General features: G+C 45.5%; 1 protein-coding gene and 1 long non-coding RNA gene across 8 annotated transcripts in view; one reads left to right on the forward strand and one right to left on the reverse strand.

The window, feature by feature from the left end:
• The window catches only part of CCDC85A (coiled-coil domain containing 85A), a 213341-nt gene extending 186858 nt beyond the window's left edge, over positions 1–26483 (reverse strand). For 6 of the 7 annotated variants that reach the window (XR_014082001.1, XM_081589602.1, XM_081589600.1 and 3 more), the window contains exons 1-2: positions 24410–26479; positions 15253–16204 (exon numbers count right to left, since the gene is read on the reverse strand). Coding sequence is in view for 6 of the 7 variants with exons in the window: in XM_081589602.1 (XP_081445728.1) it covers positions 15253–16204; positions 24410–24667 (1210 nt within the window). In the remaining variant the exon portion in view is untranslated. Of the gene's footprint in view, positions 1–15252; positions 16205–24409 lie in introns of all 7 variants that reach the window. The other variant, XM_081589601.1, reaches the window with a different exon arrangement.
• Positions 23499–26401, forward strand: LOC145545332 (uncharacterized). The gene is made up of 2 exons (XR_014082008.1): positions 23499–23991; positions 24105–26401. It is a non-coding gene; the product is annotated as an uncharacterized LOC145545332 (long non-coding RNA).
• Positions 26484–27132: the final 649 nt, after the last annotated feature.

The following is a 27132-nucleotide window of genomic DNA, read 5'->3' on the forward strand; positions in this document are numbered from 1 at the left end:
AATGTATGTCTGCCTTTTGGAGAATGAGGCTGTATTTTCCCCAAAACCTTATCACATCTTTATTACTGACTGAAAAGATACTCGTCAGAAGATGGGTTTTCTTAGCTGATGACCCTCATTGTAAAACTTGCCCACTAAAAAAGAACTGTAACTCAGCATAGCCTTTGCTAGAAAAATTAATGGAAGAGGATTAAATAGTAGCATAAATTTGGGTACATAAAGCTCTCAAGCACTGATCACTGTAAAATTTTTTTCCTTCAGGAATCCTAAAGAAAAGAAACAAAGAAATTAAACTGAGTTATAAAATCCTAACAAGGGATTTTTTTTACTGCTAATGAACTAGCTTTTCTGGTCCATTTCATTTAATCAAAAGGTCCCAACAATGGAAAACATTTTACCTTCCTCCTAGTATGAAAAGTTAATGTCTACTAGGAAACAATACTGGAAAGCAATACCCTCTTGTAATCTAGCCTCTACCCACTTTGCAGCATCACCTGCCGCAACCTAACGAAGACATCCAGCACAGACCTGCTCCCACCCTCGTGGTTCCTTAATACCATTTGCGCATTTCTGGTTCACATTGTCTCTTCCAGACATCCTCAACCTGCCTGCCAGTGAATCCAAATTTGACTCCTCCCAAGACCCAGCCTGACAATAGGGCTCCCTGAGCGGCCAGCGCTGATGTGACAGAATGTGAAACAGCGCTCAGGCTCATAGAGGACCACAGCACCGAGAGTTCAGTCTGTCCACCTGGCTCATAATCACACACCTCTTCCCACAGACAAGGCAGATGGCTAATTCCTAGTATGAAGGGCCTGTGGCTCACTCTTCTGCTCCCCTTCATAGTGGATGTATCACCAGGCTGCACCCACACGGAGCATACAAACACTTGTCGAATACATGTGTTTATACCTGTGTCCTCAGACGGTAAAGAGTCTGCCTATATATAGTGTGGGAGACCCAAGTTCGGTCCCTGGGTAGAGAAGATCCCGAGGAGAAGGAAACAGCAACCACGCCAGTATTCTTGCCTGGTAAACCCCAAGGATGGAGGAGCCTGGCAGGCTACAGTACATGCAAAGAGTCCAACACGACTGAGCAGCTTCACTTTCACTTTCACACATGTGTCATTTTCAATCATCTCTCATCTACACGAGACAGTGGAGATACTTACACAAACCAAGTGAAACATGAGCAGAGTTTGGTTTTCTGCTACCACCCACATCCTTGAGTCTTTTACCAGCTCGCGCTTCTCCCAACTGTCATTTATGTCTGTTCGGCTCTGTTGTTTATCTTAGGACATGCTGTGATTAGCCTTTAATTTGTTGTAATAAATCTGTTACCCCTGACATTGCTTAGAACATGTGCCTGGCTGATAAGCCAAGGAAAGCATTACAATGAAACTTTGCCTTTCCCTTTGGTTCACGGTACCCACTCAGTTTCATCAAAGAGTCTCCCTCCAAAGTAGTTCAAGCTCCAGGTGTGAAGTTATAGGATTAAAGTGCTAAATAATGAAAAGAATGGCTCCTCTTTCACCCCAAGGTTCCAGGAAAAGGTGACCAACCTCTGGCTGGGTGGGACATAACAGAAACATATGAACAGTATGGCGACACTGCATCACCACTGGCTTATTCTCTTCCAATCTCGAGTTGATTAAACCATCCTCTCCCATTTGGTACAAAGGTGGCCAAGAGATTTGAGAAAATCTGGTCTACAAAGGAGCAGAAAGTAAATTCCTCCACTCTGATTTTCCAGAGCACTGTCCCACTAAGCAACAGGGAAATAAGAATCTTGACCCAGAATGCATTTTTCACCCATGGCCAACCCATTTGCAGCCTACCCTCTGAGACCACCCAAAGAAAAGAAATCTTACATCAGACTCCAGGATGCTACAAATCCCAAGACACCTCCGCTATAGCATCTAGAGCTCCCTGTTCACCCATGAGGTATTCAATCATTACTATGGCCGTGCCAAAGGGGATTGGGTCTATTTGGACATTGCTGGGTGAATGCTGCAAACCCAACAAGTTCCTGAAAAGGCGCAGAGATGCAGGGCAGGATTTAGTGCCACAGTTCTCAGGTGGTGCCATACACACTGAACCTTCCACCTGAGCACAGAAGCCCTCCAGGGTAACATCCTCACTGCTCTGTGAGGAGCCCAGTCCCAGCTGCACAAACTCTGGAGGAAGGCAGGTGGGCTCACACGCAGAGAGAGGAGCCCCTAGTCCAAGCTGATCAGACCCCCAAGTCGATGCGTTTCCAGTCTTCCCATCTTTCTAAGAGGAGAAGCGAGAAGCTGGAAGTGGTACATGGGCTGTAGTTCCTGGTTTCCATCAGTTCACCTAGACTCTGCCTAAGTGAAATCAACATTGTGGGTTCTGTATTTATCAACATGCCACACTGTTGAAAATAGATTTTCTATGATAACTGAGATAAAAATAAAGTCCACAAACATGCTGGGCACTAGACACGCACTTCACATTGCATCGTGGAATCTGAAAGACAGGCTATATGTTGTTACTGTTCCCAAAAAAAGTTTGGTAGAGATGTAGAGATGTATCAGTACCATGTGAAGGAGAAAAACTACACTTTAGTAAATAGCATTTTTTGTTTCTAAATGTTCAAATGATCTTTTGTGACAGATGGTGTTAATAGATGACTATTTTATAGTAGTCCTTACCTAAGAAACATGGAAAGTTTGCAATTTTTGGTTTATACTGAGGTTTTATACATCTATAAAATTCAAATTCTGAGACTACACACTTAGAAAAAATGTATTCCAAGCCCCTTACCTGAGAGATAAATTATTTTGCCCACTGAAGCGGGTGGTATGCTAAAGGTCATACAGCAAAGTGCGACATTGAAAGTGGCAAAGCCAGTTGTATACCCAAATCTCCTTTTATGAAGTTGGGGTATCACACTTTAACTCCGTGAAAAAATGTAGTAATTTTTAACTGTTTTGAAATATGTTTTAAATAAATACCACTTAAAGGAAGTTTATAAGACTGCTTCATTGTTTTTAAGTTATAAAGCTAGTATGCCATATGCCAATTTAAGGATGGCTGGAGCCGCGTGGTGCTGAAGCAACTGTGAGGAGATACCCCACATCCAAGGGTAGAGAAGCCCCAGCAAGATGGTAGGCACAGGAGCAGTGGCTGCGTGGCGCTGAAGTGACTTTGAGGAGATATCCCACGTCCAAGGGCAAGGAGAAGCCCCAGCAAGACAGCAGGAGGGGTGAAACCATGTTTAGAATCAAACCCCATACCCGCCAGAGATGATCAGAGGTCTCAAACATACCTTGTGTACACCAGGACCCAGAGACCCCACAGAGACTGAGACAGAACTGTGTTTGAGTGTCTCCTAAGAAGTACGGGTCAGCAGTGGACTGCTGTAGGGGCAGGGGCTCTGGGTGAAGCAAATCTGGGTATGGTATAAGCCCTCTTGGAGGAAGTCACCACTAACCCCACCATAGAGCCTCCAGAATTTACACAGGACTATGGAAACAGACTCTGGGAGGGCACAAACCAGGACCCAGGAGAAAGGAGCAGTGGCCCCACAAGAGACTGACCAGACTTGCCCATGAGTGTCCAGGAGTCTGCAACGGCAGTGTGGGTCGGTGGTGCCTGCTGCAGGGTTGGGGACACTGAGGGTAGCAGTGTGTGCATGGGACCTTTTGAAGGTCACCATTATTTTCATTACCTCCACCATAGTTTGGCCTCAGATCAATTAACAGGGAGGGAACACAGCCCTGCCCTTCAACAGAAAATTGGATTAAAGATTTACTGTGCGTGGCCCCACCCATCAGAACAAGACCCAGTTTCCCCCTCAGTCAGTCTCTCCCATCAGGAAGCTTCCATAAGCCTCTTATCCTTCTCCATCAGAGGGCAGACAGACTGAAAACCACAATCACAGAAAACTAACCAATCTAATCACATAGACCACAGCCTTGTCTAACTCAATGAAACTACGTGCCATGCCGTGTGGGGCCACCCAAGACAGACGGGTCATGGTGGAGAGTTCTGACAAAACGTGGTCCACTGGGGAAGGCAATGGCAAACCACTTCAGTATTCTTGCCTTGAGAACCCCATAAACTGTATGAAAAGGCAAAAAGATAGGACACTGAAAGATGAACTCCCCAGGTCAGTAGGTGCCCAATATGCTACTGAAGATCAGTGGAGAAATAACTCCAGAAAGAATGCAGACATGGAGCCAAAGAAAAAACAACACCCAGTTATGGATGTGACTGGTAATGGAACTAAAGTCCGATGCTGTAAAGAGCAATACTGCATAGGAACCTGGAATGTTAGGTCCATGAATCATGGTAAACTGGAAGTGGTCAAACAGGAGACGGCAAGAGTGAACATTGACATTTTAGGAATCAGTGAACTAAAATGGGCTGGAATGGGTGAATTTAACTCAGATGACCATTATATCTACTATTGTGGGCAAAAGTCCCTTAGAAGAAATGGAGTAGCCATCGTAGTCGACAAACGAGTCCAAAATGTAGTACTTGGATACAATCTAAAAAAAAAGAATGATCTCTGTTCATTTCCAAGGCAAACTATTCAATATCACAGTAATCCAAGTCTATGCCCCAACCAGTAATGCTGAAGAAGCTGAAGTTGAAAGGTTCTATGAACACCTACAAGACCTTCTAAAACTAACACCCAAAAAAGATGTCCTTTTCATTATAGGGGACTGGAATGCAAAAGTAGGAAGTCAGGAAATACCTGGAGTAACAGGCAAATTTGGCCTAGGAGTACAGAATGAAGCAGGGCAAAGGCTAAGAGAGTAGAGATCTCTTCAAGAAACTTAGAGATACCAAGGGAACTTTTCATGCAATCATGGGCACAATAAAGGACAGAAATGGTATGGACCTAACAGAAGCAGAAGATATTAAGAAGAGGTGGCAAGAATACACACAAGAACTATACAAAAGAGATCTTCACAACCCAGATAATCACGATGGTGTGATCACTCACCTAGAGCCAGACATCCTGAAATGTCAAGTCAAGTGGGCCTTAGGAAGCATCACTACGAATAAAGCTAGTGGAGGTGACAGAATTCCAGTTGAGCTATTTCAAATCCTAAAAGATGATGCTGTCAAAGTGCTGCACTCAATGTCAGCAAATTTGGAAAACTCAGCAGTGGCCACAGGACTGTAAAAGGTCAGTTTTTATTCCAATTCCAAAGAAAGGCAATGCCAAAGAATGCTCAAACTACTGCAAAATTGCACTCATCTCACACGCTAGTAAAGTAATGCTCAAAATTCTCCAAGCCAGGCTTCAACAGTACATGATCCATGAATTTAAAGATGTTCAAGCTGGATTCAGAAAAGGCAGAGGAACCAGAGATCAAATTGCCAACCTGTGCTGGATCATCAAAAAAGCAAGAGAGTTCCAGAAAAACAGCTGTTTCTGCTTTATTATGCCAAAGCCTTTGACTGTGTGGATCACCACAAACTGTGGAAAATTCTGAAAGAGATGGGAATATCAGACCACTTGAGCTGCCTCCTGAGAAATCTGTATGCAGGCCAAGAAGCAAGTTAGAACTGGACATGGAACAACAGACTGGTTGCAGATTGGGAAAGGTGTACGTCAAGGCTGTATATTGTCACCCTGCTTATTTAACTTATATGCAGAGTACATCATGAGAAATGCTGGACTGGATAAAGCACAAACTGGAATCAAGATTTCCGGGAGAAATATCAATAACTTCAGATATGCAGATGACACCACTCATGGCAGAAAGCGCAGAACTAAAGAGCCTCTTGATGAAATTGAAAGACGAGAGTGAAAAAGTTGACTTAAAGCTCAACATTCAGAAAACTAAGATGATGGCATCTGGTCCCATCACTTCATGGCAAATAGATGGGGAAACAGTAGAGACAATGATAGACTTCATTTTGGGGGGCTCCAAAAATCACTGCAGATGGTGACTACAGCCATGAAATTAAAAGACGCTTGCTCCTTGGAAGAAGAGTTATGACCAACCTAAACAGCATTGTAAAAAGCAGAGACATTACTTTGCCAACAAAGGTCTGTCTAGTCAAAGCTATGGTTTTTCCAGTAGTCCTGTATGGATGTGAGAGTTGGACTATAAAGAAAGCTGAGCGCCGAAGAATTGACGGTTTTGAACTGTGGTGTTAGAGAAGACTCTTGAGATTCCCTTGGACAGCAAGGAGATCCAACCAGTCCATCCTAAAGGAAATCCAGTCCTGAATATTCACTGGAAGGACTGATGTTGAAGCCGAAACTCCAATACTTTGGCCACCTGATGGGAAGAGCTGACTCATTTAAAAAGACCCTAATGCTGGTAAAGATTGAAGGCAGGAGGAAAAGGGAATGACAGAGGATAAGATGGTTGGATGGCATCACGAACTCAATGGACATGAGTTTGGGTAAACTCCAGGAGTTGGTGACGGACAGGGAGGTCTGGTGTGCTGCAGTCCATGGGCTCACAAAGAGTCTGACACAACTGTGGGACTGAACTGAACTGTATACATGGCTAGTCAGACTCTAGCAAGAACAATGTTTCCATCACAGATAGATTTATGTGCTAGGCCAATAAAACCCAAAGTGGACAATTTTGAGATTGCAAAAGGAAAAAGTCAAAAGTAGTTCAGGGTGAAAACCACATGGCATATAGTGTAAGAGTAAGAAGGACTAAGTGTTGCTCTCTGTTTCAGAGCTAAAGGGACACTATAAAATCAAGCAATTTTCAAGCCTGTTCCTTGATTCCTAACGGTTTTTCATGAAAATCACTACACTGAGGAAGCTATTCATGACAAACCACCTTAATAATGTTTATTTCTAGACCTCTAATTGATCATAATCGTAAATGTACTGTCTTCCAAAGTGCCCTTTATATACAATAAACGACTAAATTCAGCCAGTCCCCCTGCCCTCCCATACAGCTCCATAACAAGGTCAATTCTGGTTGGATCCTGTAACAATGAAGCAGCTGACCTTGCCAATCACATAAGACTGCTGCCCATTAGCAACAAGGGGCACCACCAAACAGGGAGATCTTCTGACATTGCTCAAGACACCCCCCTCACTCAGCCTTTGTCCAGTAATTTCACTCTCTCTCCTTCTTTCCTGTAAGTTGACTCTTACGTCACTTTCCTGTGAGTTGCTTGGAATCCATTACCTACAGATACGACTAAGTGACTTGTCTTTCAGGGTTATATTACATTGGTTAGGTGAATAGGTGAACTGGCACTTGCTGTTTAGGAAAATTGAAGAGATGCTGAATTAACAAGCATAGTTAATTTGAATCCTCAAGAGTAGTTCAACAGACCAGGCTGCTTGGAACAGAAATTTGCAACTCAGATGTTCTGACCTTTTAAATGACATCAAAAGTGTAATGAAAGTGTACTTTACTTCTGCCGACAGTAGCATAAATCAGAAATACAGGCTTAATTAGTTTTGTTTGCAGTAAGCAGAGTTATTAAAAACACAATTCCTTGAGAGCAGTTGGTGTTGCCATCTGGTCCAACCCCTTGCTCCTGGTCTTTCCTTCTGTTTCTTGTGGTCCAGAAGCTGACATTTCTCCAGACAAAGCCCTTTGGCTATGAAGACAATCAGATGTGTGACGACAGGACTAACGTCAGCCCATCTTCACAAGACTATTGATCTGGAGGAATGTGGTCCTGGGGTGGACTGAGTCCATGTGTGAGGAAGAAGAGCAAGAAGGCCGTTGGTCTCTCAAGCAAAAAGCAGGAATATTCCTTCTACTAGGGATGCATTTCAAGACTTGTTCACCCGCTGTGAACAGTTCACCCCATCTCACTGAACCAGGGGCAAGCAATCCCAGCTCCCCTCCCGCATCTCCGGGTCTCCTCTGTAACTCCTCTAGGCCCAAGTCTCCTGACACCCACCCTGTCTCACTCATCATTGCAATTTGCTGGTTTTCTGGAATTTCCAACAGGAATACAGGAAGACTGGTTTCCTATTCTATTTAGGATCTTTGTTAACACTATCCCTACATCAAGCACCTTCAAAGTCTGGAACATTAAATATCTTTATAAAAGTGATGCTTTGCCCTGGAGTCAACAGGATTCTAGTTTTCTACTAACTGGCAGTTGGCCTTGGACAACTCACTGAACATCTCTGAAAGTCAATTTTCTCAATCAGAAGTGCATGAAATGGAGAGGACTTTACAGTTCCAACAAGTCGGAGCTCAATGGACTTGATGGACATGAGTTTGAGCAAGCTCCAGGAGTTGGTGATGGACAGGGAAGCCTGGTAGTGTGCTACAGTCCATGGGGTTGCAAAGAGTCAGACATGACTGAGCAACTGAACTGAACTAACAGCTCCAAGTATTATCAGATAGTGTCCTAATTGTTTAGCAGTGAAATAGACATTCTCAATTAACCAAATAAAATAAATATGTACATACACATGTATCTATGCTCCCAAATGCAATTCACACTTAACATTTCTAAAACAAGTAGCAATTATGGACATTCAGGAAGCTGCAGCTGCACATTAGCCAGATCGGGGTCACCCCTGAAAGCCAAAAGACGCCCCCCTCAATAATTGGAAGAAAGATGAGAGGGCCTTCCAGTTTCCTTTATAATCAAGACTAGAAGACAAATTCTGAGTTTAACATAGCAATGAACATGTCCGACTAGAGAAACCAACTCGGGAATCAAACACCATCTTCAAAATTTTGGTCATCAAAAGGTAACCAACACATTCTATCCCTCAACCATGGCAGCAAGCAAAAATGGTGATATAATTATCTTGTCTGCAAGATTTTTAAAGGTAAGTAGTCACTTTCCTTTATGTAGCTGAAAATGGAAGGAGTCATTCAGTATTTTCAAATTCAAAGCATTTAATGTTTGATGAAAAATGCATATAAGAACACTCAATACAGTGTGCACATGAGAGAGAGGAAAGCAAATAATTGAAACATAAACTCAGAGCAATCATCAAACTCAGCCTTTCTCCTTTACATATCCTGTCTCATAGAAAAGCCCATGGGAGGCCAAAAAAACTAAGGATCTGAAGAAGGAAAAAACTAAAAAATTTCACTCCCCACACTTTCATCTATATATAATTGAAAGTGTGCCTAATTTCAAACCAGGGCCAAGATGAATCCCAAGACTTTGTGCACCCTTCCATAATGATTCAAGTATGTTAGCGCTATAATACTTTAACTCTGAGACATGAAAACTGTAAACAACTCAATGGTGTGAATAACTTAGCCATTGTCTTTTCTTAAGGAGGACAAACCAGTATTGCCTTTATAAAGACAATGAAACAAGCTGCTATTCTTCTGCTCTTTTCTCTTCTCTAAACACCTCTTCTGCCACTCTGCTGCTCAAGGATCTCCCCTCTCTGAAAGAGCAGCCACTTTCTATTGGAAACTCTCGCATGGCACTCTAAAAGAGAAGGCAATTTATGTCAGGAGCAGCAGTAACTTTAACCTCACTCTTTTGCAGATTAGAGACATAGAAATTAGAGCTGAGATTTCACACATCTGATTTCTCAAATGTCCCATGGTCTACTCTTGATGTTGCATCACAAATTTCCTAGAACTCTTGAAGAATCAGCCCATTTCATAAAATGAAACTTTTAATATTTCCCAGGATCGAGTTCAAAATAAGTGTTTTTCTTCAAATGTTCACAAAGCTTGTCATAAATACTATGCATTAAAGTAGTATTAAGAGCAACCTGGTTGTCCTGTAGTACCCAAGGAGCAAAAATTGCTGAGTTGCTAACAGGTTCTCCTGCTATCAGAAAAAATGAGCATTCCTATGAAACTGTTTGTAAGCTGAAATGGTGTAAAGTGAAGCAGCAATTACCTCAGACACATCTTGCTAACAGATACACAAAGCAAATCGAGATAAAGCACAGATGCTCACAGACACAGTGAAAAGCTATGGTGGCCTGATGCTGAGCGTGGTTCCTGGGGAAAGAGCTTGGTGGTGCCACCCTCACCACTTGGGTTGTCCACTGCATCTCCAGAGGCTCACTGCCAAACTAACCCTGAAAGCTATTTTTGCTTTTCACTTTTCCATAAAATTGAATATCCTATTTAGATTTCTTTAGGTTAGAAAACACAGGTACTAAGGTAGGTCTTCAGTAGAGCAAGAAAAGGTAGGGGGACCCCTGTATTACAGAAATACTTCAATTATCTAAAACACAGTCAAGACCCAGAAAACAAGCAAAAACTAATTTTTTTCAGCCCAAATAACTGATAAATGCATGACACATGGATCATGCACTAAAGCCCATGCACTTTACTCACAGAAGGATACTTCAAGGTCACTTACTCTTGTTTTCAACACAGTTCTTTCTAATCAGTGTGGTTATCCATTTTCCCAAGGTATGACAACCATTAGAGGAGAGCAGAATTTAGAAACAGCGAGGAAATGAGTTAAAATCAGGCCAGGCAAGGGCAGCAAGGAATACTGCTGACACCATGCTGGTACTAGAGTGACTGAAAATCTGTTAAAAGTAGATATTGGAAAAAAAATAAAGAAGAGCCATCTAATGTAGGGACTCACAGCTCTATCTAGCTTCAGAGTTTCTAAATATTAGAAGTGGCTAAAACGAGAAATTTCAGAGTCTAGGGCCATAGACTTCAGCATGTGCGTACATGCTAAGCCGCTTCAGTCATGCCCGACTCTTCGACCCTATGGACTGTGGCCACCTCTGGAGACACACAGGCTCCTCAGTCCATGAGATTCTCCAGGCAAGAATACTGGAGTGGGTTCCCACGCTCTCCTCCAGGAGACTTCAGCACACACTAGCCCAATGGTGCTACACAAGCAAAACTTTTTTTTCAGCTTTTGCAAGCTTTGGCTTCACATTCTTACTTTTGAGCAGTGGAGCTTAACTAATGTGATCACCACACTGACGTCTCCAGAATAATCTATCATTACTATGAGTAAATGTAGAGCCTTACAGCAATCACTCTTATTCATTTTACACTTGTGAAAAGGACTTCTCAGATGAAACGGAATAGTCACCTAATTTTGTTGTAAGTTAGGCTTTTTCTGAATCATTTCAGTTAAAAAGATAAAAGCATTACTAACTCAAGGGTATTTTTCTACTGAACATATCTTCTGAAAAGTTGCAATGAACCCCAAACTATAAATGTTTAATTGATTTCAACTTGGTCTAAAGAGCACAGCCATGATCAGCTGAAAGTAATTCCTCTTCAGCTTCACAGCTTATGTGACTGAACCCCAATGCATTTGAAGATGTTTGCTAAACAGAATCAATCAGCTGAATGGCTGGCATTATCAGACATAATATTAAAGTTATTGAAATATATATACACACACAGAATATAGATGATATAGATAATCTCCTTAGAAGATTAAAATGGTCCCCAAGATTTCAAGAATGTTTATAGCTTTGTGCTATTATTGCCAGTACAGCTGAAAACATTACATTCTACGAGAAATTACCTCTGTAAGCCATCTAGGTTTTTCAATAATAGTTTGCCCCTCAGATATTTTGCAATATCTTAAGCATTATTAAGCAATATTAAGCATTCTATGTCATTAAATCAAATTTATTCTTATGATAAATGCAACATGCTTTGAATAAACAGGTACAGTATAATCGATTATATTTTTCAAAACGTTTTAAAATTGATGTCCTATCAAAGTGTATATAAGGCTACCACCAAATTACCATACTGAAGCTTGAAGATCAAAAACTATTATCAAGGTCTTTAACCATCTCTATGTCAGCTCACACAATAGAAAATAAATTCAGAGAACCTCAGTTAAAAATCGGTTCTGTAGCATTTCAGTAACTGTAACTGCTGACATTTTTCTCCCAAGAGACAGTCAATTTCTATTGTCCAAATTCATTCATAAGTGATGGTCTGACTTTTTCTAAGCAAAAATAAAAGATTGATGAGAGCGATCGCTCATGCTGTAATGTACCACTATTGAACTCACAGTCAACCTTGCTTCAGAAACCCTGCTGGGCTCTTCCACACACAGGTTATCTCATTCCTAACAGACAAGGCCATTTTCGTGTTATCAGCATCTTTCATCTACTCATTAGTAACCTCCACAGAGAATTAGAAGCAATCTTAAAACTCAAGGTAAAACCTATAAACTGAGAGATCTGAAACGCAGGGTTCTCTTGTGGGAAAAAGCCATTAGGATGGCAGATGCCACGTGATCTACATGCACCGTAAGCATCCACTGGAAATAAGTTAGAAACCCCCATACTTCTTTATCTCCATGTGAAGGCTTTAAAAAGTAGCCTTAAATGATTCGTATGTCAGAGTTCCCCCAAATTAACCTAATAATCCCACCCACCAAACACTCAACTTTTCAACCCACACCCCCAAAGATAGCCTTGGGCTGGGGTTGTGAGGGGTGAAAGATAGCCTTGGGCTGGGGTTGTGAGGAGTGCAGTTTTTCAGTACCTGCTGCGATCAGTCCTCTCAGTCCTAGAGTTCAGCAAAGGAAAGAACTTCCTTCCTCCCAGGCTGCCTAGGTGTTTAAGAGCTTCACTCACACCAACATATCTTATCCAACAACCACGCACCTTGGCTAGGGGCTTCCACCTGGTCTGCTTATTAGAATCACCTGAAGGGTTCTTTTTCACAATGTGCCCACAGCACAGTGCCAGAACAAATCCATGTTCATCAGAATGTGGGGTCCATGCACCAGTGTTTTTACAAAGTCAGCCCAGTGATTTTAACCTGCAGCCAAACTGAAAAACGCTGCTCGAAAGCAGTGATTTTGAACCAGGGGCAATTTTGCCGTCTATCCCAGGAACCTTTGACAGCCATCTGGAGATATAATCGTCACAACTGGGGATGGCTTACCGGTAGACCCATAAATCGGGAATGCTGCTACACCTCCCAAATCACACAAGACGACCCCCTCACAACTTTCACCTGCTTTGTGTTCAAGCAAAAACATTTAAGTGCTCATCCAAAACACCCATCACTCCAGTTCCACACTGAAGGACTCTGTAAATGACTCAGCAAATTTGCAATTTGGGATTTACCTCGCTGCTGATTCCTATCTGTTTATAAGCCAGTAATTCAACCAAAGTGTGTGGGGACTTAAAAATTTGAAAAGTCATGTCTTACCATCCATATAAAAAATTAATTTGTAACAGCAGGGTAAACACAAGCTACCAGTGCCCAAGTTTCCAGGCTGATGATCCATAAACATCTCATCGTGCCTCTTCATTTTCCAATTAATTATTGAAATAAAAATGCAATGCAAATGGACTACAAATACACTTCGGTGAGAATATCAACTGTCGGAAGATTTGTCACTTTTGAAAGAGAAAACTTGAAGTAAACAAGAAACTATGGTTTCATTCTAAAGAATACATCTATGTTACATCAAATTTTTAACTAAATTAAAAAAATTAAAAAAATTTTCCTATGAAATTTGTCTGAACTCAGGCAATAAGATTCCATGATGTAATGTCCTCTCAATCTAGAGACAGACCTTACTTAGCACAAATTGCTTAAATATTACACCTAAAATCCCTTCTGGTAAGTTAAATCGTACATTAATTAGAGAAGTTCTTTATTTAAATCAGTCCTTTTGCAAGAAGAATTGTTTTGTAAGTGAACCACCTGCCCTTAAGTAATCTTTATTTCGGTTCAAGATACAAAATTTCCTCAAAATAGTGTGCACATTTACTTTTCATGCTCATTAAAAAACAATCAAGAAATGGAAAAGTTATCAGCTTTATCTTCCCATTAACCCATTACCCCAAAGTCAAGTTTCATGGCTGATGATACATACATCCTGTGATAGCAACACAACCAAAATATCTTTGTAAATGACTTTCATCTCTTTCGAGAACTACACAGCTGGGGCTGCCCTGCAATCAGGCCGCCCCTCCACCTCCCTGAGAAAGAGCAAGCGCAAGGGAGGGCGCCATCAGCAAAGTAAAAGACCCCGCCAGCCAGGCGGTGGCCTCAACACAACAGTGAATTGGCTTCTCCTGGCTTCCACCTCCCAGCACACACAACTGAGAAAGCAACAGCATCCGCCCTTTCCTGCTCTTTCCAGTTCCAAATCTGTGCTTAAAATATTGGATGTATTAGAAGCCAAGCTTCAGGAGTCAATTTTCAGCACTATGAGATTAGGATGAAATGAAATCCAACAGGTAAATCCCCAGGTATAATATTGAAAATTTATCCCTTTGTGTCACTGCTAAAATTGGTGGCCTCGACCACTGCTCAGAGCTGACTGCACACAGACTCTGGCAGCTTTCAAGTAAAGTGAAAAACCTCAGATTCTGAAATTTTTGGATGCAAAAACTCCACTTCATAAAACCAGTCGTTTTAGTTCTAACTCGGCCACATGTAATATAAAAGAACTGTGAGGATTTATTTTTTAAACAGAAAACTATTTTCTCTCAAGTTCAAAGTGGTTTCAGAACCAAGATGCAGAAAATTAAACCTCTTCCAAAAGGTTTGGTGTCAGTTTAGGGCTGCTTCAGCAAATGTAGTGGCTGTTACGCTTTGGAAAGCAAAGGAATGTCCAAACACATCTGTACATTTTAAAGGGAACATTTAAACAACCAGAAAGACGACTCTCAATGTAAAAGAGCATGCTACTCAGAATACGTTTGAGGGACTTTGGTGAGAGGATTGGGTGGGTTTTGACTGAACTGGCAAGGAAATCATCTGATGCACTCCAGATGGAAAGAAAAGTCACAAATTCCTTCCTGTTCAAGTCCCCAACACAATGCAAAACATCCTCAAGGTAAAGTAAGGCATGTTTACAGGCACGTGGCAACCCAGTTTCAAGCCATTTAAGGATGCCCTAGTTCTTTTTTAGTGTTATTGTTTTTCATAATAAATACTTATTTCTTCCTGCACATAAGCTGTTAACTGGATTCAAAAACCTTTGGTCACCTGTTTCAGCAGAGCCCTGTAGGAAACTACACACAACTAGGAAAATGTTCAAGATACAGAAATCTTAGATTGGTTCTATTTTCATCTTCAATGACCAAAATCTCACCCTGACTACTCAGGGTCCCACAGAATTACTATTTCTCTCCTTCCCCTGCCCCCTCCTCCCCAATATTCTCCAGGCTGCCTGATAAATGCATAAAACTAGGACAAATGGAAGGGGAGCAACACACAGAATTTGGGGGCAAATGTGTGCTGCCCTTCCCCACCCACCTCCAGGCCAGGGCCTGCTGGCACCTGCACTTTCTCACGTGCTGGCAAACCCTATCATCTTAACTGTCTACAGAGTTGCCCCAGTTCCGCAGCACATACTGACCCACCGTTCATGCCACTGTAGACATTCCGGTGATGGGCTGACACATCCTCTTGCGCCTGCCTTCGGAGGGTGCCCTCCCTGCTGCTGCTGCCGCTGCCGCCGCCTCCTCCACCCACGTGTTTGTGATCAGGGCTCCCCCCGAAATGTTTGAGGTGTTCGGGGCTGGTGCCCCTGACCCTGGGGAGGTGCTCCAGGCTCCCACCGAGGGCGTGTTTCTGCAGATGCTCGGGGCTCCCTCCGCTGTGCCTGGTGTGCTCGGGGCTGCCCCCGGGCCTGTGCTTCTGGAAGTGTTCGGGGCTCCCGCTCAGCACGTGCTTGGGCAGCGTTTCTGGGCTGTTCCCTGCATGCGGGTGCCTCTGCTGTTCCGGACTGCCCTTGCCCAAGGGTTTGTGGTGCTCGGGGCTGGGGCCTTTGAGAGCTTTGGGGTGATCTGGGGTCCCGGAGGCCCTAGCTTTCTGCAGATGCTCGGGGCTGGCGCTCCCGTGTTTGGAGTGTTCCGGGCTGCCCTCCGCCCTGGGTTTCTGCAGGTGCTCGGGGCTGCTGCCGCTCGCGTGGTGCTTGTGGTCGGGGCTGTCGGTGCTGCCCGTGCTCGAAGTGCTGCTGCCATCGCCCACGTCCCGCACGTAGGGTGCCGTGGTGGCGGAGAGCTGGCACAGGCTGGCCTGGCTGTCGATGGAGCAGCGGCTGCCGGCACAGCCAGTGCCCTTCTCCTCATCCAGCAGCACACACAGCTCCTTGAGCTCCATGTTCTCCTTCACCACCTCCTCCTGCTTCACCTCCAGCTCCTTCAGCTTCTGCAGGTATAAGGCCACTTCCTTGTGCATCACCCCCGCCGTATACCGGCCCAGTCTCTGCCACTCCCGGGACACCCTCTTGCCCTTCTGCCGGTCATCATCCAGGAAACAGCAAAGGTCCCTCAGTTCTTGGTTGTCCTCCTGGAGTTTCTGGTTAATATCCTGAAAAGAGACACACAGCCATTCAAGGGAGGTATGACCATGTATGAGCCGGGGCACCAGGCTCAGACTTCCTGGGAGCTGGGGGTCTGGAATGGGTGAATTCTCTGTGATGTTAGGGGAGAAGATGAGAGGAAGCTAAAGATGCCTATCTATCCATAAAAATAAAAATAATGGGTATTGATTATGCTCCCTGCCCCATGCTTTACTTGCATTATCTCATCTACTTCTCACCAAACCCTCAGGGGATAATGGTTATCATGGGTCTTTTACGGAATGGGAAACTGGACCTCGAAAAGCTTCATCTGTCCAAGGTCATCCAGTCAGTCTTGAGGGAGCAGCCAGTTCATTAACAGGAAATCGGTAAAATAGAAAAAAAAAAAAAAAAAAAAAGACAAGGGTCCCTGCCTCACCTTCAAGGAAGAAAGATGGCTACTTGTGACCTGTGAAAGACTTAAAAGCTCTGAAGCAACAGACTTTTCATCACCGCAAACAAGAAACACAGTCTTGGTGTTCAGCCCATGACATGGGATGCGCAGCCCCAATCACCCTCTGCTGCTGCTAAATCACTTCAGTCGTGTCCGACTCTGTGCGACCCCATAGACGGCAGGCAGCCCACGAGGCTCCACCATCCCTGGGATTCTCCAGGCAAGAATACTGGAGTGGGTTGCCATTTCCTTCTCTAGTGCATGAAAGGGAAAAGTGAAAGGGAAGTTGCTCAGTCATGTCCGACTCTTGGCAACCCCATGGACTGCAGCCTACCAGGCTCCTCCACCCATGGGATTTTCCAGGCAAGAGTACTGGAGTGGGGTGCCATTGCCTTCTCCCGATCCCTCTCTAGGGAGCAGCATAATTGCCCTCTGGTGGCGCTTCAGTCCTGCACATCCAGCCCCTTATTGCCACTCCCAATCCCCACAGGTCTCCCAGGCATCTCATGGAAACTCAAGCTCGTGTGTTATATTCAGACTCCCCTCTCCAAATCACACCTCTCAGCACATGCCACCTCCACCCATCCTGTTTCTCTTCATAAGAATCTGTAGTTGTGCCTGGTACCTCTTTCTCCCTCACCTCCCATTTGCAAGCCAAACACTCCTCCTGAACTCTACCTCTGAAATTTACCTTGTCACTCCCATGCTTCAAACCCTTAAAAGGGTCTCACTACCCTTAGGATAAAGTACAAAATCCTGTAAGTCTCAAAAGGCTCCCAGTCCTCTTAACTGGCCTGCTTCTCCAGCATGAATGGTGATTCCTTCATGAATAAATATTCATGTAATATTAAACATCTATTAAATAGATGTAATAGTAAACATCTATTATGTGCAAGGTATTAGTCCAGGTGCTAGGGAGAGATCAGTGGACACAGCAAGGACATTAACTGTGGACCTTGACCTTGAAGGACCTCAACCTTCCTATGGCTTTCATTGTGGTGGGAAAGACTAGCAAAAAGTATAGAATGTAATGTCATATAGTACAAGTGCTGGGAAAAAGACTAAAGCAGGTGAAAAAATACTATCTATAAAGAGAAGGCACCTCTGCAGAGAAGGAAAACATTTGAGCAAAGACCTGGGTGCAATCAAGGAGCAAACATTTGTTGAAAGAGAGAAAGGCCAGTGTAAAAGCCCTGAGACAAGTGTGGCTCAAGCTGCAGCAAGGCCAGTGGACCTAAAGTGGGATGAGCAAGAGGGGGAGAGTGAGGAAGGCGGTCTGGGAGGTGAGGTCCAAGTGGGTGGGTGCCAGGGCTAGGTAATGTGGGCCACAGCAGCCACAGGAAAATTCTAGACTGTTTATGAGCTGAGGCTAGAGGACTGACATGATGTGATTCATTCTATAAAGAATCACTTGTGTTCTGTGCAGAAAAGAATTTGCTGGGGGATGGAAGGAGGGAGTGGCTTGAAGTGAGGGAGACAGGATAAGGTGAAAGCTGGAAGACCAGCTAGGAGGCTACAAGGTAAGTCCAGGCAGAGGGAGATGATGGCGGCTGCTACCCACAGAGGCAGTGGACAAAGTGAGACCATTCCTCCCCATCACACCCTGAGCCCTACCCATGCTGGATGGTCTCAGGCCCAAGGGACGAGCCCTTCCCCCTTTCACTCAGATGCTTCCCCCAGCCTCTACACAGCCTTTATGATACTTCCCCATAGAAGCTGTCCTGGACCACTAATCTAAAGGAAGTCCTCTTCTATGCTGGACCCCTTCAACGTCCCCTCTGTTGGGCTTTTTACAACTTCTAATCACATATGGTTGAGTGTGACTATTGGTCAAGTCTCCTTCCTCACAGGGCCAGAGTCATGAGAATGGAGACCCATCTATTCCTTTCACCTCTGTGTATCCCAAACACAGCACCTCCACTGTGGAAATCAAGGAATTCAGAATTAATTGTGAAATCTCCATTTAGTCTCCATTCACACAGAGTAAAAGGGGTAGCTGTTTCTTGCAGCACCATCCTTTGGAGGGGGTGAAAAGGGGGCAGCTACCTAAGATTTCCCCTGCTTCACCAAGCCTGAAAACCTCTGGTCTTGTGACTGTCAGATGACCCAGAACTAGAGGCACTTGGAAAGGGGATCTGATTCTCTCAAACTCAGACTGATTCCAACACTTTCCTTGATACTGACTAGAAAGTAAACCGTAAAACATCTGCCAACCATGCCTGGTACCGCCTGGCAGTCATGAAGCCTAAGGCAGGAGTGATTCTCAAGGCCTGAGGAGAACGAGGATCAGTGCAGCTTAGTTTTAAACTTGATTCTGACTCCTGGCATCACCAACGGCTCTGCTTCCTCATGTCTAATGTCCTTCCAGTTCTTCCACTTCTCAGTGCCACCTCTGACCTCAGGCCTGCTATCTCCAAAAGCATCCCCAGGCCTACCCAGCCTTGACCTGCCCCAGCCCCTAACTTCCCTCAGTCATTCCAATTCAAGCTCTCCCTGGCCAGAGTGATCTTCAAACACTCTCCCTGCAGGTGACATCTCTCCTGCCTCCATCACCTCCCCTTTGCCAGGGAAAATGAAGAAACCCTTGGACCAGGCCTGAAAGGCTTTCTCCTGCCTTTCTACCTTTAGCTCCCTCTAATTATGAACCAGCTAACTAGGAACCCTGATTAGGTCTAACTTTCCAACTAGAAAAAACTACCTTGTCCTGTCTGTGAATTCACCTTAGAGGAGAGCTTGCTCTTCTAAGACTCCACCAGCCCTAGAAGAGCACCAGGTATGCAGGAGCACCAGGTCTGAAACAATGAATGAATTTCTTCTACTCACTGCTCAATGCCTATAAGAAACACTCCCTAGAGCACTCATCGGGCATCATTTTTTTTTTTTTCTTTTCTAATGTAGATGGCTTCTGGAGGCCAAGAATCCATTTCAATGTCTTTCTTTGCATATTTGATTCATCTGACTTGGTGCACTGCACACAGTGAATGCTTAATAGGTGTTGATGGAGCGACCAACCCTTTAAAGCCCTAGGCAAGTGATCCAAACAAAACACAGCTCTAGCTACTGACAAAATGCTTCTTATTGTTTTCTGCTAGCTCCTGCTGTGTTGGAGCCTATAGTAATAAGAGAATAAATTATCCCTTGACACGGGTGCTTTATGAAAAATCAGCTGTGGATAGTCTGAGAAAATAATGCTAAACAAAATCAATCTTTCTCAGCTTCAAAAATTCTTCCACATTTAGCTTAATTCTGGTATTTCACAGAAAGTTCAAGTCACGTTCTTCTTCATCTGAATCTCCATGTGAAAATATTACCTTTTGACTATCCTACAACTATCCCTGTTTTTTCCAGAATTGGGAAGTAAATAGGACTTGTGCCACCATGGGCTGCTTCCCAAATGAAGTGAAATATATACATGTGACCGCTGAACAAGCTGGGGGCTAGGGCTGCTGACATCTGGCCAAGTTGAAAAGCCATGCAACTTACAGTCGGCTCTCTACACACCAGATCCGCAATCACAGATTCAACCAGTGGCAGATCATAGCCATGCAGTATTTACTAGTGAAAATATCCCTATAAAAGTGGACCTGAGCCATTCAAACCTGTGTTGCTCAAGTGTCAGAATTCTAGTTGGGGTTGAAGGGACAGGTATTGCCTCATTCAGTTTTATCTGTATCGCCTTTTTTGTCATTTATTTCATTTATTCACTACTGCTTTTTTCCACTGCATGCGTGCTAAGTCGCTTCAGTCATGTCTGACTCTGCGACCCCATGGACTGTAGCCCACCAGGCTCCTCTGTCCATGGTATTTTCCAGGCAAGAATATTGGAGTGGGTTGCCATACCCTCCTCCAGAGGATCTACCCACCCAGGGATCAAACCTGCATCTGTTATGTCTCCTGCATTGGCAGGTGGGTTCTTTACCACTAGCGCCACCCGGGTTCTTGCAAATATTATGTACTCTCCAATTTTTAGCTATTTCCTTTGCCTTCTAATGAATAGCTAAGCAACCAGCTTGATAATAACCTTGTGAGCTAGTTTTTTAAATCTGTCACTTTAAGATTTGGGTTGTCTTTTTCAAAACAGTAAGTGTTTTTTTAACATTGCAATAGGCCACTAGATGTTACCCATTTGTCTAAAGTGGGCTTTTTAAAAGACGAAATGTATAATCATTTGAAATTCACATCATCCCAAATTTTATATATAGGACTCTGAAGTACTACGTGTGTGCGCGCACGCTCAGTCACTGAGTTGTGTCCGACTTTCTTGTGACCTCATGAACTATAGCCCGCCAGGCTCCTCTGTCCATGGTATTTTCCAGGCAAGAACACTGGGGTGGGTTGCCAGATATCTTCCCAACTCGGCGACTGAACCCGCATCTTCTACATTGGCAGGTAGATTCTTTACCACTGCACCATCAGGGAAACCTCTCAAGTACTATAACTAAGGTTAAATAATTATTTTTGTTACTTTTCCATCATTGCAGGATGGGGAATTAGTGTGTTGGAGAGCGAGGAGGAAAATTAATGTGCTGCAGATAAATCCAGAGATTCAGTTGCCCCCAACCTCCCCTGCCAAAACTCTAGGCCAGAGCCGTGTGAGTGCTGGTACATGTTCAGAGAGCAGGAACGTGGTTCTCAGGAATTCATCCCTTTCAACATCAGCACCCTAACCAGAATCTTTCTTGAACCCCTTTTAGGAGGACGCATCACAACCAGAGAATATCAACCAGCCAAAAGAAAAAAAAATCAGCTTACGTGGATCATTTTGTATCTGTGTGACCTTAAGAAAGCTATTTAACCTCACTGGGTTTCATCTGTGTATCATTTAATCTTCATCAGACTTCATGCAGAAATAATATTCCCATTTAGCAGATGAAAAAAACGAAAGCTCAAAAAGGTGAGTTATTTGCCCATGCTACCCAAATCATCAGGGCCCAAAACCTTTCACTTTCCACTGCCCCACCCTGTACTACCAAGCCAGTGCTTGGACTGAGTCATAGGCCCCTCAAAGGACGAGAATGCTGCTTCCATCTCCCCATGTCCACAGCCACAGTACCATCTAGTAGCTGTCAAAATATTGAAATGCAATTTCAAAGGCAGCTCACAGAAAGAGACATAAAAAAAAGAAAGCAAAGTGTTATGGCCTTAATTACTCAAAACTTATAGGCTTCAGCTGAGAGTCCCAAACCAACAGAGGGCAAAAAATAAATTCCCTTCCTTCCAATTAAATGAAAATAAACGTACTATTACTTATTCAGTCAATGACATTTATGGATCATGATGGTGTCTACAGAAGCTCTGAGCTAAGATGAGGAAGGGAAGGAAGATGGCTGACCCCTTGACAGGGCTTTACCACAGTGCTAGGGGGAGGGGGAAGGCCTTGGGGCGGGGGCAGCAGGATGATGGGGATGAGGAGCAGAGGCTGTGTCAGATAGTAACCTGCCCCTGTCATTTCTGAACTTGGTGGACTGGTCATGAATTCCAGCCACAAAGGAGACCACTTGGGGTGTAATAGTTGCTCTTAACTGGCCGTATAGGTATTCCTCTAAATGAGGTTACTGGAATGAAGACTAGGTCCCCCATTCCCCACACGACTTACACACAGACTTACACACACAGTCAGTCCACACAAACGAAAAGAATTTTCAAGTATTTATAAGCACTTATGTCAATGCTCCCTACTATCAAAATCTCTAGGAAATTAATTACAAACTCTTCCAAGTCATATTATAGTTCAAGCCATAGAAGATGAAACTGGAGGATCATGAACTATACTTGGGTCCAGCTTTGCCTAGGAAACTGGGACTGGTCCAGAAGATGCATGGCTATACATACACTTATGCATCGTCACCTGATGACAATAACCACCATTTTTGTAAACAAGTCCAGAATTAAACCTTTGCCTACATTATCATTGGAAGGCCTGATGTTGAAGCTGAAACTCCAATACTTTGGCCACCTCATGTGAAGAGCTGACTCATTGGAAAAGACCCCGATGCTGGGAAGGATTGAGGGCAGGAGGAGAAGGGGACGACAGAGGATGAGATGGCTGGATGGCATCACCAACTCGATGGACATGAGTCAGTGGATGAGTTTGGGTAAACTCCAGGAGTTGGTGATGGACAGGGAGCCCTGGTGTGCTACGATTCATGGGGTTGCAAAAAGTCGGACATGACTGAGCAACTGAACTGAACTACATTATCATAGTTTATTGTCACAACCCCCAAGGCAATGGTAACTATGATTCGCATTTTATTAATGAGTAAAATGAAGCTCTGAGAAATTAATTACCCAAGCTCACCCTCCTGGCCAAATGAGGATTCTACTGTAGATACAAACCCACCTCTGAGATGATCTCCCCACTACCCTGGCCTGCCTTTAATCCCCCAAGAGTCTAGTACTTAATAAATAGTCCATTAGTAATGAATTAAACCAAAAGAGAGATTAAGCCTTGGGGTTTTTCTAACTGTGAGATTCTCCCAACTGCACCCACTCTAGGGACCATATGACAGTCAGCTGGAGCCTCAGGCCAGGGCCTCAGGGCAGGTGGAGACCTGGAGTGGGCCCAACACCCAGGTGAGCATCTGGCCTTCTGCCCCTCCCACTCCCCTTTGCCCCAGAATCCTAGAACTGGACCTCTGAGGAAATTAGGTAAGCGTCTAGGGCCTGAGAAGTGGGGTGGGAGTGGAAAGGGGACAAGAACAGCATGTGCCTGCTGGTATTTGCTCCCCAGGTTCCGGCAGTGATTTCGTTTGTGTCTGGCTTCCTATAAACAAAAGAAGAACAATGAGAGGAAGGAATACCAGGAGGCACCAGCGCAGGCAGTGAGGAAAGGAAGTTTGTGGTACACACGGGTAGGGCGGTTCCCCACCACTCATCTGCGGCAGCCACTGGGGCTGGCACGCTGCGGGCACACTCAGAGGCTTCCAGGAGAAAAGAAACTTAGTGGGGGGTTGCGGCTTTACTGTTCTGCTTTTTCTTTGGTTCTTTTCTTTCCCCTAATAGCAAAGAAAGGAAAAGCATCATTGACTGACACTTGAGGTACCTTTTCAAAACCCTGTGCTTCACGCACTGAGTCCCTCTGCCCTTCACCCCAGGCTAGATGAACTTATAATCAAATCGGGGGCAAATGGTGCGGTCGGGCTACCCCAGATGATGCCAGCCTAACTCGAGGAGAAGGAAAGCATCGGAACTGGTAGAAAACAGAACGGGAAGGCAGAGATAAGCTTCTCTGCAAGATGAGACATAGCCCAGCTCCAGGGATGGCGCCGGGCTTCACCCTAGGCGCCCTGTCAGCCCCTCTCCCTAGCACTGTCCGTTTCTTCACCTTATGCCCCATGGAGAAGTCGTGGCGCCAGAGCACCGGTATCGTATTTCTGATCCCCAAGGGCGAAGACGCTCTGGACTCAACCCTTCGCTCGCTTTTGTTTTTTTCCTGCCTGGCTGTAACCCGGCTCCTCAAAGCACCGATTTTCCAGGTTTCCTGGGAAATTAAAGATTCCGTGTGCCCATCGTTGACCTCCCAACCTTTCGACATCCTTGGAGCACGCTCCTGGGGCCACGAAGGACCACCGAGCTCGACGCTAGCGCGCCCCATATGGGGAAGAGGAGGGAACCGAATGTCTCCGAAGTTTGGTAAAGTTTCCAAAGGGCTGGGGAAGGGGAGCGGGGGGTGCAGAGAGGGAGAAAGGGGAGCACTACCTGTTGACGGAAAGAGGTAAAGTCTTCTGGCCCCACCTCCCCGGGGCGCCCAGCTCCCCGCCCTGCCGAGCGCAGCGCTCACCTTGAGCCCGCGTATCTCGCCGAGGTGCAGCTGCAGGCGGCGGTTGACCTCCCGGATGAGGTTGCTGTGATCCAGCATCGCGCTCACCTTCTCGGCCTCCGCGCGCCTCAGACAGCGGATCAGCTCCTCCTTGCTCCACTGCAGCAGCTCCTCGTCCGACACTTTGGACAGGTCCTCCACGGCGGCAGCCGCAGACGGGCCGGCAGAGGTTGGAGGACAACTTTCCGCCGCCGATGCGCCTCCAGCCGCTTTCGACATGGTATCCGCGCGGTGGCAGGTGCGAGTGGGTGGAAAAGGCAAAGCGACTCCCGAAGACGCGGGCGCTGCGGGGCCGCCTCCGCCCACACCCCTGTGCGCTCCAGCGAGTCAGCTGCACCGCCCAGGGGCCGCTGGGTTGGGGCGGCAGGGGTCGCGCTGGACGGCCATCCTACCTCGCCATCTCCGCGCGCGCGCCCGCGCAACCCCCGGGCCGGGCAGCCACCCGCGCGCTGCGGCCAAGGCACATCCCGACTCCACGCAGGTCCATGGTGAGGGGCGCCGGGAAGCGGGTGCCGCTGGGGGAGACACTGGGGAGCTGCACCCTGGTTCCCCTGCCCTCTCTGCCGCCCTAGTTCGAGCCTGTCGCCCCCTACACTCCCGCACGCACACACGCTCACTTTCTTCCCCCTTGCCAGCTGCAGCCTCTGCTTCTCTCCTAGCCTCGCTGGGGCGCGCCGGGCCCCGCGGCACCTCCGGGGCTAAGCTAGCGCCGCCGCAGCTGCTGCCCGTGTGATCCGCGCGGACGGCCGGCTGAGCTCCTCCGACCGCCTTCGCTGCTCCCGCCGCCGCTCCCAGGGAAGCCTAGGATTTGCAGCGCCGAGCCGAGGAGGGGTGGAGGCTGGGTGGGAAAGGGCTGGATCGGCAGGAGGAGGAGCCTGGAGCCAGGGCCGTCCGCAGCCGGCCGCACCTCCCGCGCGGGCCGGACGCAGCTGCAGCCGCTCGCTTGCCTGCTGGGATGCCGAGGCACGCTCTCCGCTGTCCCGCCGGGGAAGGCCGGGGGTGAGGCTCGTTCTGCGCCCCGGGGCGGGTGGGGCGGGAGGAGAAGTGTGAGAAGACGTGACGCTCGGGCTTTGGGAGGCTCGCGGGCGCCACCGTGTGACCGAAGTTACTGCTCCCTCCGCCCCTTGCCTGCCAGGCTCCTTACCCGGCAGGGGAAACAGCTGTGAGCAAAATGAGACCTACTTGAAGAAATTGGGGTTCAGGAAAGATGAGTAGGACGACATGAGGGTAACCGTCTGAGTATACTTTGGAGGATGGAAGAAAAGGTCGGTGGCAAAGACATCGGAGGGCTGTGGGGAAGGAACGTTTAAGAAAACTCTCTAAGAAGGGGAAAAAGAGGCTTCTGGGCAATACTCTTAAGGGACCACAAGCCCTCACACTCACCCCAACAGGCCTTTGTCTTGTCTAAAAACCCGCTACTTAGTGAAGAAGCTTAAGGGGAGGTTCTGGATCTTTTATAGTTTTGTTTGAAAAACATCAAAGCCTTAAGGGAAAAATAAAAACTCCTGCTCAGGGAGGGATTTGATTTAGGTCATCCCTGAATGGTCTAGTGGTTTTCCCTACTTTCTTCAATTTAAGCATGAATTTGGCAATAAGGAGTTCATGATCTGAGCCACAGTCAGTTCCTGGTCTTGCTTTTGCTGACTGTATAATGCTTTTCCATCTTTGGCTGCAAAGAATATAATCAATCAGTCTGATTTCAGTGTTGACCATCTGGTGATGTCCATGTGTAGAGTCTTCTCCTAATCAAATCTCTTACTATTATACAGTGGAAGTGGGAAATAGATTTAAGAGACTAGATCTGATAGAGTGCCTGATGAACTATGGACGGAGGTTCGTGACACTGTACAGGAGACAGGGATTAAGACCATCCCCAAGAAAAAGGAATGCAAAAAGCAAGATGGCTCTCTGAGGAGGCCTTACAAATAGCTGTGAAAACAAGAGAAGCCAAAAGGAAAGGAGGAAAAGAAAGATATACCCATTTGAATGCAGAGTTCCAAAGAATAGCAAGGAGAGATAAGAAAGCCTTCCTCAATGATCAGTGCAAAGAGAGGAAAACAATAGAATGGGAAAGACTAGAGATCTCTTCAAGAAAATTAGAGATACCAAGGGAACATTTCATGCAAAGATGGGCTCAAAAAAGGACAGAAATGGTATGGACCTAACAGAAGCAGAAGATATTAAGAAAAGGTAGCAAGCATACACAGAAGAACTGTACAAAAAAGATCTTCACCACCCAGATGATCACCCAGAGGGTGTGATCACTCACCTAGAGCCAGACATCCTGGAATGTGAAGTCAAGTGGGCCCTAGGAAGCATCACTATGAACAAAGCTAGTGGAGGTGATGGAATTCCAGTTGAGCTATTTCAACTCCTGAAAGATGATGCTGTCAAAGTGCTGCACTCAATATGCCAGCAAATTTGGAAAACTCAGCAGTGGCCGCAGGACTGGAAAAGGTCAGGTTTTATCCCAATCCCAAAGAAAGGCAATGCCAAAGAATGTTCAAACTACCACACAATTGCACTCATCTCACACACTAGTAAAGTAATCCTCAAAATTCTCTAAGCCAGGCTTCAACAGTACATGAACCGTGAACTTCCAGATGTTCAAGCTGGTTTTAGAAAAGGCAGAAGAACCAGAAATCAAATTGCCAACATCTGCTGTATCATCGAAAAAGCAAGAG

Source organism: Giraffa tippelskirchi, chromosome 4, assembly GCF_054371585.1.
Source record: "Giraffa tippelskirchi isolate mGirTip1 chromosome 4, T2T-mGirTip1v1.2.pri, whole genome shotgun sequence".
NCBI lineage: Eukaryota > Metazoa > Chordata > Mammalia > Artiodactyla > Giraffidae > Giraffa > Giraffa tippelskirchi.